Source organism: Anguilla rostrata, chromosome 7, assembly GCF_018555375.3.
Source record: "Anguilla rostrata isolate EN2019 chromosome 7, ASM1855537v3, whole genome shotgun sequence".
Lineage (NCBI taxonomy): Eukaryota > Metazoa > Chordata > Actinopteri > Anguilliformes > Anguillidae > Anguilla > Anguilla rostrata.
In genome coordinates, this window is record NC_057939.1 from 6,875,080 (window position 1) to 6,888,224 (window position 13,145).

At 43.0% G+C, this 13,145-nt stretch overlaps 1 protein-coding gene and 1 long non-coding RNA gene across 2 annotated transcripts; one reads left to right on the forward strand and one right to left on the reverse strand.

Annotated features, from left to right (window-relative positions):
- Positions 1 to 1,117: 1,117 nt before the first annotated feature.
- Positions 1,118 to 10,466, reverse strand: hal (histidine ammonia-lyase). Its single transcript, XM_064342545.1, has 20 exons — positions 10,118 to 10,466; positions 9,892 to 9,952; positions 9,579 to 9,606; positions 9,393 to 9,467; positions 9,065 to 9,137; positions 8,842 to 8,908; positions 8,507 to 8,544; positions 8,118 to 8,243; positions 7,889 to 8,028; positions 7,614 to 7,661; positions 6,942 to 7,089; positions 6,029 to 6,124; positions 5,580 to 5,638; positions 5,406 to 5,486; positions 4,973 to 5,038; positions 4,679 to 4,844; positions 4,310 to 4,444; positions 3,055 to 3,163; positions 2,879 to 2,948; positions 1,118 to 2,365 (listed from the first exon to the last, which is right to left on the reverse strand). Exons 1-20 carry the CDS (start codon positions 10,362 to 10,364, stop codon positions 2,234 to 2,236), a joined length of 1,965 nt encoding a protein of 654 aa, XP_064198615.1. The 5' UTR covers positions 10,365 to 10,466; the 3' UTR covers positions 1,118 to 2,233.
- Positions 10,423 to 13,033, forward strand: LOC135258884 (uncharacterized). The gene is made up of 3 exons (XR_010331119.1): positions 10,423 to 10,514; positions 11,435 to 11,573; positions 12,906 to 13,033. It is a non-coding gene; the product is annotated as an uncharacterized LOC135258884 (long non-coding RNA).
- The last annotated feature ends 112 nt before the right edge of the window (positions 13,034 to 13,145 follow it).

Genomic DNA, 13,145 nt, shown 5'->3' on the forward strand with positions numbered 1-13,145 from the left:
AAAAGAGTTTAAAAATTAAATAACTATCAAAAACATTTCAGTCCCACTCCCAATGAGCATTAAATTGTCATTGGTCATGCTACAATAGGAATTAATCTGTCGTTGACCAGAAATCAGAGTTGCTATTTTTTACAAACAGCTGCACAAAACTACTTTGCAGACATTACTGAAATTTATTAAAAATATAAAAAAATATAAAAAATCACTCATCTTGTGTTATTGTTCACATTCATATTTTGCTCACTATTTACCAGTGCCATTCCTTCAAAACATGCCAAGCTTCACTAGAACATAAGTTCCAAAATAAAAGCTTAGCACTGGCCCCCTCATTTTTTATAAACGCATAACTTTTTGTTTTCATGTCTGTTTGATGTCACTGGATCCTCATTTCTCTCTTCCGCAGTCTCTAAACATACCATGCCATGGCCAGGTTCATGCAAACACTGGCTTAATATTAACCAGTCAAAACATGCTACAGGAAACGGTTCAGGACAGAATCATGTGATAAAGGAAATCGGTTTAATGGTCAAAAGTTTGGATTGATGAATAATTCATAATAATTAGACCTAAATGGTATAATTAGTCATGTGTCTGGGTTTATTGCCGTATCATTGCTGAACTTGGAGTGCATACAGTGACACCAGGAAGATGACCAGTGATATTCTGGGTAACATGCCCAGATGGTCACATGGTTTCTCATCCAAATGGGGACCATGTGTGAGAGGTTGCTGGGCAGAATCTGATTTAATTTGTGAACTACTGAGTTTTCTGTGAATAAAACTGGGCATTCCAAACTGAGAGAAAATATAAATAGCCGGATAAAAAAAATATATACTGTATATAGAAAATGGTTAGTGCATTTTTTGTGAGCCAGAGAAATCTGATGTACTAATGCAGTTAGTGATTTTTATTTTCATTTCACTGTGCAAATGAAACAGGCTGTCTGCTTGCCTCCTTTTCTCAGGAATGAAGGAATAAGGCACAATGCACAAGCTGGAGAGCATTCATTTTCTTTAAGTGGATATGCAGCAAATGGTTCACTTCCAACAGCTGACAAAAAATGTCAGTAGAGCTGTATTTGAACTTGGACATACCACACAACTTATTAGGCAACGTGTAAATATGAGTCTAGTTTTAATCAAAGTTAATTTAAATGAATGACGAAAAACGTCTACAGTACAGCTGTATTTGAACTTGGGCACACTACACAACTGCTTTGAATTACTCTGTTTGACAGTTTAGTCAAATGCAGTCATTAATATCCAATTGCTCTTTCATACAATGTTTAAACAAATGGAAAGATGTTATTTAACATGCATGTAATTCAGAAGAGCACCATGGTAACACTGATCCTTGTTTATGGAGCGGCGATCTTTTGGCTTTATGATATAGAGCTTGTTCTAGAAGCGCAAGTATTGTTCATGAATGATATACACATGACCATCAGCCAATCAGCATCGAGTATTAATCAAACTGTGGCATAAACAGATGGAGGGCCTATATTTTTTAAGTATGAGCCACACCGAAAATGTCTAAGATAGGCCTTGATTCAAAATAACTGATAAATATTCATACAACAAATGTTTCTGTTAACTTAATGGTAACTAGAAGAACCCAGACATAAACCCATATATTTATTGACAGAAGAAATTTTTGATTTGTTCAGAATCAAATTAAACCCATTATTTCCACCTTGGTTGACTCCCAGTTATCGATTTCTACCTAGCGAGCTCAACCTATATTGGTGGTAAGCACCTTTACCCAATATTAATTTGTATTGGGGCAAGCTTTGAGGTAGAAACAGGATATTTCATATATACATATATGAATATGTGTTCATGTGCTCTTTAATCATACCTCTAGTGAACAAACAACTAACCCTCTAGAAATGAAATATACTGATTATATAGTGAATATATTGAAATAAAATATGTTATAAAATATATTATAATACTTATACAAGGTATTGTAACATAGTACATGGGCAAATATGTTTCTACCTCAAATTGCACATTATATCCACTTTCAGATATTACATATTTTTAATACAATATAATATTTTTTTTTAAACATTTGCAATATATTGCAGTATATTCCATTTCTGTAAGGAAAGGCTCACGCACACAGTAATTATATCCAATTTTATGCTACTAGCCCTTAGCTTGTGTGCTCTGGCTCAAAGGAAGCACTTGAAATGCGAAATTTTGAAGAAAAAAAAAATCAAATCTTTGCATCACTCAAGGCGAACGCGTTTCCTTGGTGATGTCGGGGACTCCAGCGAGAAGGCTGTTGGGGAGTTGGGGCGAGATTCTGGGATGTGTTCCACGTTGTACCTCTCTATGTAGGGGTGAGCAACATTCCACACCTGAATAGGACGGACAAAGACATATGGTAAAAAGTCTTCCACTATATGACACTCCTCTTCTTCACATTTGCCCCAAGAACACAGTCTTGTACACACCGTCTCACATTTCATGTCTTTCCCCATCTCTCTGACCAGTTTGCTGAACCCTTAAAACACTATCCCTGGTGACAGGGACACGATAGTACATTATGCAGTAAGCTTTAATCCAAATACACCAGTACGTAGGAACGGTTTCAGTTAACACTGGAAGGTGTATCTGATTTTGATCATGAACTACAACACTTCACATTTAGGTTTTTATGTTCCCTTAAGAATTAATGAGCACTGCAAATGACTAGAATTTAATTCCGTTTGGAAACCCTGCATATCCACGATTTATAATTAAAAAAAAAAATCACTTTGTATTTCCAAAGACTGCCCAGTGTGAGGTTTATTTCTTGGGGTATCTGTTAGTGCGGTAGGTATCTATGCTCCTTGGCTGGCAGAAAGAATCTCTGCCCAGGGCGCCCTCACCTTCTGGTCCAGGAGCAAGCGGTGGACAGCCTCAATGTCCGGGGACATGAAGCGGTCCTTAATCCACGGTCTGAGAGAAATGCGGAGGAGGAACATTAGCCAAACATTAGCCCGTCCATTTGCTATTCCAGCAGCAATGCAAACAGAATATTCTTTTTTTTTTTTGTTTAACTTACTTCACCACAGTGCGCACAAGGTCGTAGACTTTCTCCAATGGCGTGGTCGTACGCAGGGGGCGGAGGAACTCGATACCCTGGCAGGCAGCTAGTAGCTCGATAGAGAGAACTGGGGGGGGGGGGGAGGGGGTGTGAGGGGGGGAGGTGACAAACCTGTTCACAGTGTAGTCGATCGATAACACTGACCAATTCCCTGTCATATTCTGACCAAATGATCTGAATCAATTGTCCTTGAATCAAATGACCCGGTTAGTGTCTTTCAAAGCATTGTTCAGTTCACACAGGATCAGCTTGTCGTACCCCATTGTATTAGCAAACCTCCATTGCTGGTGCATTTGGGAGCAAGGGAGGTTCATGTGCTCACACTGGTTGATAATGCTAACTTCACTGTTTTAACAGAGTTCTATTGTTTCTCGATAACTACTTCCCATTTTGTTGGAGCGTGTGTGTGAATGCGTGCGGGAGAATGATACAGCGAGCCATCACTGGGGTCATCAGCCTCACAGGGTTAGACATTATCTGTTTTCAGCCTGTTTTTTTTTAGGTTGGTCATTCTCAGAGCAGAGTCCATACAGAGATCCCTAACTACACCAGTGAAATTAAAATCTTAGCTCAGGTTAAGTTTTGTAGACAGAGCAAGAAGAACATATGCAGAAAACAGTAAAAGGTAGATTTTGTACTAAATATCAGGAAATGACATTTGCACAGAGAAATGTCTGTTCCCCCTGTCTGGAACAACTTGTGAGGTCATGTAAAGGCAGACAACCCTAGGCTTGTTATTTACCCATGACAGTGCTCTAGGTTGTAGGTAAATAACAAGCCTAGATGAACCAAACAGCCTGTTCTCTAGAAAAAAAAACATTCTTAGTCTTGTTTATTCAAGTACATATCTTACATAGGATCGCCTATCAGTACTTATTTATGCTTACATTGTATCCATTTACGCTGGATACTGAGCATGCAGTTGTACTGCTCAGTCACCAGCCTACCGGTTGAACTAGCCTGTACACGCAGTCTACATGTGCCGCCTGAGTTGCACATGCCACCACACCATACTAAGGTCAAAGTTGGACTGCACTCCTGAGATACACTCATGTGTGACACGGTGAATATTTTTTTTCTGCCCTACAGTTCACACAAACAATACAGAGAAAAGAGCTCCAGCAATCAGAATGGGGCAGTAACAAGAGAAATCCAGGCCAAATGAAACCCACTTAATTTTAAAAAGGCTTAGAATCAGCAGCCAGATACACACCTTGTTCCACATGCTCCACCACTCTCAGGGCCTTCCTGGCTGCCCAGCCACCCATGGACACGTGGTCCTCAGTGGCAGCGCTGGTGGACAAGGAGTCCACAGAAGAAGGGTGGCACAGCACTTTATTCTCCGACACTGAGGGGAGGGGGGGGAGGCATGTTACTTCCGAGTATACAATAACAAATAAACATACAATAAAAAAACATGAACAAATGCACTCACACACAAATTCCCTCCTACCCAAATACACACACACATATGCTCACCCCACCCGCATAGTGAACAAGCAAATAAGTACACACGCACACATTCACACACACAAGCATGCAGTGATTCACAGGCATTTTGCTGGATTCAGTTCTGACTGACCTAGTGACGCAGCTGTACAGTGTGCAATCATGAACCCTGAGTTCAGGCCCCCTTCATTGACCAAGAAGGCGGGCAGCTCGCTCAGAGAGGGGTTACAGAGCCGCTCGATCCTCCTCTCGCTGATGCTGGCCAGCTCGTGGACCCCGATGGCCAGGAAGTCCAGGGCCTGTTGAGGGGAGGACATATTGGAAGAACATCAACAACGTTCTCTAAATCTGTTTTCTGGACTCCTCACTGAAACACCCAAGGCACTCCTACCAAACCCAGTTAACCTTCCTGTTTTTTTACACCTACCTTAGCTGGATATTCCCCATGGAAATTTCCACCAGAAATGGTTTCTCCTCTCTCCGAGAAGACCATCTGACAGATCTGTTAAAGTTTGTATTCTTTTACTGTGAAGCGGATAGTTCATTGGAACAGGTCTGAATAGAACAGAATCATGTGACAAACTGCATCTTGCAGAGAGGGGCATGTGCACTTTTTTGACTAGCAGAAGGTACAACATAGTGGGGCATTTACAAAGCTGGAACACTGATTAAATTGCAAATTCACGGCGGCTGCTTTCAGATACTTTTCCGTTACGTCAGATGGTTGAGGAGGGAGTGCAGTATTATGATTGACTCGCACGAAATGTCAGAAAAGGTGCTGTAGGGTTTTCAAATGTAGCATTTTAAGAGCACCATGCCTGCACTTGCACAGACATTTCTTGTGAAGGAAGAAAGGATACAGGGTTGTCAGTGGCACTGTTGATTTCTGTGTTGATGATATTCTTCACAAAATTTATAGTGTCGACAACCACGCCATGCACCTGGGTTGAAAGGAAAAGATTAAAATGATGATTATAGACTGGAGGATAACAGGTTTTGCTTTCGTGTATCATGCACAGAAACGGCTCCATTACCTGAGGACAACAGCGCATGGTGTAGGCATCTTGGACTCTGTCACAAAACCTGTGGCTCTCTGTGAATGGAGGGATCATGAGAAGAATATTGTGGTCAACAGTTCAGACGGACACTGTACCGGGTCAGTTAAATACACTGGCTTCCCTTTTACCATTCACAACCCTGATGGAAATACAAGGTACCAGCCAAAGATGGAATCCAGCTGGAACCAGCTCCAGCTGGATACTATCTGGTAATTGGTCATAGTCTGTTACCTGTACCTAGCTGGCCCACCAGCTGGACACAGGTCTTGCCAGCGTGGTTGCTTCTCAACCATCTTGTTGCTCGCTTGACCGTCTCTAAACCAGCCTCAGACCATCTGGACCAGCTTAACATCAGCTAGACCAGCCTAAAACCCAGGCTGGAACACCGGGCTGGAATTTCCACCGGGCAATGCTCGTCTGTTCACCTGCGATTTCAGATGGGTGGTGGTCCGAGTCGAGCAGCGAGCGAAAACGGAGCGCCACCTCCGCCTGCCCCGGGTGCGGACGCAGCATGTGGATCTCTGGAGGGGACAGACGACGGTACAGGAGTTACACTGTACCGAAAGCTTTGTTTTAAAGCACAACATTAGCAGGAACACAGGACTCTCTAGCCTTGCTCTCCAGGTTCCAAGGCAAAACTGGCAAATTGCAGATTTTCCGCCTTTGCCCGTGCAAGCGGCAAATCTTGCGCTTGTCCTGTAGATGACATCATCGCCTCGAGTGCTACAGTACTAAGGACCTGGGTCTCCTGAGCCAGTCATGTCTCTTTGGAAGGTCATGTTGAATGGCTCTAAGGCCTGTTTAACCGCAGATGAACCTTCAGCTCCATGTCTTCCTCACAAAGCAAACATATTGAGCGTAGTGAAAACGGTGTCCTTCTCCTCGGTTGCAAGACTTAGTGGTTCCTACAAAACTGAAACCATCATTAATAGATTTTGTAAGGGCTCTATTAATGCCACAGAGAATGTTCAGAAATGAAAGCAACTCTTTAAGGTATAAGATCATAAATATGTGATTAGAACGTTCTTGAACTGAACATTCTAATGCTGATATAAAAACCACTACTGGTAATTGAAAGCAAAGAGTTCCAGAACTTTGAAGAAAAGTTTTTTTTTTACAAAAAAACTACTCTTCAAAAGGTTAATAGATCCGCCCTGAGAAAGATTCCCACAACTGCAGTCCTAAATATATTCAGATCAACTGATATGAGTTTCCTTAGTTACCGTTATACACGCTCAGATCAATTCATTTGATCTATTAATAGCGGTCTCCCTCAGAGCTTTCTCAGAGGTGAATACACTTAGACTGATCAACCTGATCAGCAGAGTCCTCCCTCACCGCTGTCGAAGGCCTTGGTGGTCCCCTTCAGCACCTCCAGGGTGAGCGCAGCGATGATGTCAGCCTGTCTGGCGATGGCCAGGGCTCTTTCCACGGCCTCCGCACCCAGAGACGTGATCATCTGGGTCCCGTTTATCAGAGCCAGGCCCTGGAAGGTCGAGGGGGCGCACAAAAAAACACAAACATACACGCGCTGGTCAAGTGAGGTCACTGTTTGTTGTCCCTCTGACTCTATTCACTGATGACGTGTAGAACATTTGTAATAGACAGTCATTAAGGTTCAAGCAGGGCTGAGGCCATTTCCAGGTTCAATTGAGGAAATTAATCTAAATTTACCCCATGAAGTGCAAAAGAAAAATGTCCACTATGGTCTACAGGTATTTTTCATTGAAATCAATTGAATTTAAATTTCCTGAGCTGACAGAAAGTGTCCATAAAGGGTTCAAGTAACCTTCAAAACTTTTCACCTTGTAGAATAATTTGTAAAGACAAATGAGTGATCTTTAACATTTGTCAGGAGAGGCAACTGGAGGTCACCAAGTGTCTGCTTCCTGGTTTCATCTCTTGCAGTAACACAACTACGTTCAGTATGAAGACAATACGGTTTTGAAAGCAATATTGTATGTATGTCCCAGTAGGCCATAGAGATGGGAGAGTTATGGACTGCCATACCTCTTTAGGTCTCAGTGATATAGGCTTCAGTCCATGAGCCTCTAGCACCTGAGAAATATGAAAGCCGAAGTGAGGTCAAAGGTTAAAAATGCATGATATCCAATTCACTAATAAATACGTCCCCATTAACTAACTGCACTTTTGGCCACAGACAACTATTTTAATGGCAAAAGTGTAAACAGGGATACTGTGTAACGCACTAAGCCACAGCCAGGTCAAACTGCCATGACTTTTGAAACTGACCAATGAATAGAATTGGGGGGGGAGGGGCTCACATATTTGGCATCAGCCCAACCACTCCTAGGTGACCACATCTTCCCCTCTCCCATTAGCCCCAGGGCCAGGTGGGACAGCGGGGCGAGGTCTCCGCTGGCACCAACTGTCCCCTTCTCAGGGACGAGGGACAGGCAGGATGCTGTTGAGACAGGACAGGAGTCAGTCCGACGGTGATCTACGCCATCACGAAGCGCTGTCGGGAAATTACGGAGTCGGTCTCAGGGTTACCGTTGAAAGCGTCGATAATCGCGTGGAGGGCTTCCAAGGAGATGCCGCTGTGCCCTTTGGCCAGGACGTTGATCCTCAGAGCCAGAAGCATCCTGGTTCTCTCGGGGCTCAGCGGACTGCCCACACCTGCTCTCAACGGTAAAAAGTGACGTTTGCACAAATGCGGTTAAAAAGAACTAGAATCTTCCCCAGCAGCCTTCCTGTAGTTCAACTTACCCCTACCTCCCACATTCACACTTCATTTGCCCCATAACAGACTCTTTTTTCTTATGTTGATTATATTTGACATGTAAAAGTAAAACATGTTAAATAACACAAAATATAAAGACAGGTGTTATTCGGGTAAGGAATTATCAATCTATATGAGACCCAGAGGGAGTCTGACTGACCTGCTGAGTGTGATCGTAGCAGGTTCTCCTGCAGCTCCCTATAGAGAAAGACACATTAACCCTTTGAAGAGTTGGTTTCTTTGCAATGTTTTATTTTTTTTGTTGTTTCCATTCATTAAGTTAGTGTTCTAGAATTCAATTACTTTCCAGTCGTGATAGTGACATCAGCATTAGAACGTTCATGTAACAAGATTCTAATCACATATTTGGGATCTCATACCATAAAGGGTTAAAGTGAACAACAAATTAAAAACAAGGGGCCAGGGTGTGTGTGTGCGTGTGTGTGTGTATGTGTGGTGGATCAAAGAAAAACATCTAATCACAGGGCAACGTACTTGAGCTTGCTGACTGGGATGACAGTTCTGGCAAACTTCCCAAACCCTGTAGTGATTCCATACACAACTAAAGGGAAAGGACAAAAAAAAAAAAACATTATCAGCCTTTGGAAACCTGTTCATTGTTGTTTAATTTAAAGGGACTTCCTGATGAAATAAACGATAAGTGAAAACTGCTTGAGGTCTTTGCGTGTAAAGCAGGCCTCTTTCCTTATCGGCAAACCTCTGTTCTCTTTGACAATAGTGTCCAGCAGCTCCCTGGACTGCATCACCTTGCTCTCTGCCTCCTGGGTCAGCTGAAATAGCAACAGGAGAGACGTAGCCGCGAATTCAGTTCAGTTCGATTCAGTTATATTTTATTTGTATAGTGCTTTTGTACAGAGAACTGTCACAAAGATGCTTTACAGAGCAGCAAAAAGAGAGCAGGCGACAGCAAGCAGAGCAAAAACCAGGATCTGATGGCAGTACCCCTTCAGACATTGTGTAATTTCTTTTGAATTAAACAGAACAATAAACAATAATGCAAATAAAAGGACACTGTTGATAATCACCTTAATTTTGTAGAGCCCTTTCCCCAAGTTGACCAGGTCTGTTGATGAGAGACTGTTGCCATCCAAGGATATATACTAGAATTGATAAAACATATTGACATTGCTCACATTTTCCAGTCTGCTATGATACGTGTAGCGACAAGTGAATGAGGCTGTGTAGTGCTACAAATGAACGGAGATACCCACACTCTCTGGTTCTCGGTATGTCGTTGTACTGTAAAAGCAACTGTAAAGGAATAACCTGATGGTGAAGCACACCTATGGTCTTAAAGGTGAATGTGTGGTTGCTCTGTATAAATCTATGTATATATTTCCAAAATAATTTAACAGCTGCAAGTTGGGATGAACACGTCAAATTCATGATACATTTAAGTTTTGGGTTCAACTTATGTAAGGCAGGCCTAGTAAGGTTCTGGTTAATCGTGCATTAGAATAACATGGACAAATGACACATTTCACTGCTATCAAATGGCACACTCAATACACTACAACAGGATACAGATGTGAGATTCCGGGTTGGGACGGGATGAAATCTGGTGACATGGCGTCTCCGTCAATGACTGAAAGAAAAAAAGTTAATATTTCACAAAACGTGCGTGTCCCACGCACCAAACAAGTTTGTTTAAATAATGAATTGATTCTAGAAAAATAAATACCAGCTTTCAGTGCATTCACCATTTAGCGAATGGCTCAGTTTTACAATGAGAGAAGTTTACGTTTATTACCAAGTTCGACAAAATCATTGTCCTCCAAAACGTCCTCTATTGTGTCATCCGCGTCCAGTAGCCCTTGTCCTTGACATCTCCGCGCAACGAAGTCGACGTCCTTAACCGATTTGATTCCCCCATTGTCTGGTTTGTTCTTGGTGTACCGCTTGAGGGCTTCCAAACCCAGCCACTGTATGGTGTAGGAAGGGTCTCGGCAGGGCACTGTCAACCACTCGTCCCTGACGTGGACAGTATAGCGAGGCATGGCGCATTCACACAGGAGACTTTACTGTAATGTTTTGCGCAGGTTGCTATCCAAAGTTCTAGTACGTTCAACCTGCGCGCGAAGACCTACGGGCACAGGGACTGAACCTCCAATCACAAACCGCCAGGGAGTCCACCCCTTGTCAGGAAGGTAACTATGAACCGTTATGAGATTTTCTCATAAATTACGTCAAGACAGCTTTTGTAACAATGGATGAAAAACTAACCGTTCGTTTAAATACGTGACGAATGACGTATAAGTGCATACAAGCTCCTGTTTTCATTAACTGACCACTTCAACTTTTTATTGACCTGAGCAGAAGGTTCCTGCAGCGCAGTGCACTCGAGATTTAAAATTGCCCACGGTCTGGACCTCTTACTCTATGTAGTTTGATATTAAAAGGCTGGCCTCAAATCAATTCAGCAATTACAAAATTACTTACATACATCCCATGTGAAAAAGAGTATACTTGAGTATACTAAAAGCATAATTATATAGACTTTAATTATACTCTGGGTATAAATGATAAAATAGTGTATTTTAAGGATATTTCAGCATACTATCTTTTTCCACATGGGAAAACAATTATTTTTCTTTATTATCGCAGAAAAATAAACAATGTTGCCTTAATATTCTGGATTTCTTTATCACAGCAAACCAGGGCATTTCAAAGTGAGCATCAGTCATCCCTCAGCCTATGATATAGCATTGCTCATTTAAACTCATTTTTACACCAGGGATATGTAGTTAAAATAGTTTCCATGGTGCTGGTTGATTCACATCCTTCTTAAATAGTTTGATCAGCCTGTATGAGTATGTAGTGGCCACATGAAAGATTGTACTATTACAAGGCCTAATTGTGGAGAATAAAGGCACTGCCCTCTTGTGGTTAGGTGAAAAATGGACAATGATGTGCAAACTATTTTTGACCAATAGCAGTCATTCTCACCAAAAAAAAAAAGAAAAAAGAAACATTTGAAAAACTGGCTGGACTTCATACATCTGAGACCTCTTTCTAGTATCGTACCTGGAAGCCTGGTGAAAGACAATGTTGTCATTTCTTTTCCCAGAATCTACGTGGCAGAATCCCCAATCGCCCCGGTCATCACCATGGCAACGTAACAGGATGGCCACAATTTGACCGTTGCGGCTGACAGGTCTCACTGGCGTAACCGCCAGATTGGGCTAGGATCTCAATGAGCTGAAAAGGTAGGAATTTGTCCATGCCACCTTCTCTTTTGGGATGGTATAATTTCTTTCCCCCAAGACATGTCAAAAGCACCTCACAATAACCCTGCAGTATGCAGAGGTTATACAATACCTTCGCTTTGCTTTATGAATATTTAATGTAATTATACGTAATCAAAACCAACTGAGACCTGAAGGCCTCACCAGTGCAGCTGTAAGGTAGGGCTACATTATATATGAAAAAATCTTAACAGGTAAAAACAGTAATGGCTTGCTGTCACCCTTAATGGAGTTAACAGAATCTGTTGTACACTTGACATGTTACAACTTACAACGTATAGGAAACACGGGTGGTGAGAATGGAACGGCATTTCCTAAACGCCATATCACGTTAAATTAACACGTTAAGGAAACACGTGCGATGGCAGGTGAAATGTGACCCATTTGGCGTTCCATAGGTGAGTGCAGGTATACTCCTTACAAGCGCGCAATATTTTTCCGCTAACGTTAGTGACACCTAGTGGTTGGTCTGTATTACTGCACCAGGATTTCCCTTCCCACCCACAAAGGCCACGGGGCATAGTGCACACGGGTTTCCCAACACCTGTATGCCCCCCAACCTCTCCTCCTGCCCCCCCCCCATTCCCCCTCCCTCCTGAGGATCAGGCTGAGGGTGTTTTTGACAGTGCCTCCACCGCCACTCCCCTCAGTACAGAGCGGGCGTGCATGTACGCTGGCCAAAGTCTGTTTGGCAAGGCGCAAGGGGAAGGAGAGGCGAAGGCTGCCGGGCGGTGGGGGCCGGGGAAGGGGGGGAGGTCACATTTCCTGCGGCACTGCCCACCACAGTGCCCGCCCAAGACCTGGAGACGCAACGCTTACCCGCACATTCCCACACATAAGGGCAGCCAGGGGGGTGAGGGGGTGAGGGGGTGAGGGGGGGGGGGGTCAGGGGGGGGTCAGGGCGGGGGTAGGGCGGAAGACGTCAGGAGGACGCGGGACATCGTAAATCACCGCGACCGCCGTTGCCCTGGGAGGCCGCAGAAACAATAGCTGTGGAAAACGCTGCTCCCTGTCACACAGATCACAAAGCTCGTGTTTATGCTTGAGCGGCCTTTTATCCTTCTTGCCTGGGTCTCCGCAGCGTTGATTGCGTTCCCTCGTGTTTGTTCCTCAAGAGAAGTAGCCATTTTGGAAAACAACAAATATTTTTGTGGGGGGGGGGGGTGGGGAGAAGAAAAAAAAAAAACAACAGAATTTTGAAATAACATCACTGACTGAGCCAAAAATATGTGACAGTTAGTCCCAAATGGCCAGAGCCTAAAACTCTATCTCCTTTTTCTTCATGTACTCCAGATTCCTGGCCCACTGTTGGCAACAGTCCTTTAAGTGTTGAGCCAATCATGAAGAAATAGGGTGAAAATTCAGTATTTAAGCTGCCATATGAAGTGAAGAAAAATGGACAGGGGCACCGCTATCACCTTTTGCTATCCAAAAAAGTAAGTCAGAAAATGTGACGATTGAGTAAACAGAAACAAAGACAATTTATATTTTTTCCAGGTTTCTTCAACTTAATACTTAAGGCCACTAGAAGGC

Coding starts and splice junctions, on each gene's coding strand:
- hal (XM_064342545.1), bottom strand. CDS start 10,364: ATGCCTCGCTATACTGTCCACGTCAGGGACGAGTGGTTGACAGTGCCC. Junction 8,029..8,117: donor GATTATCGACGCTTTCAACG/GTAACCCTGAGA, acceptor CTGTCTCAACAG/CATCCTGCCTGTCCCTCGTC. Junction 7,090..7,613: donor TATCACTGAGACCTAAAGAG/GTATGGCAGTCC, acceptor TCGACCTTCCAG/GGCCTGGCTCTGATAAACGG.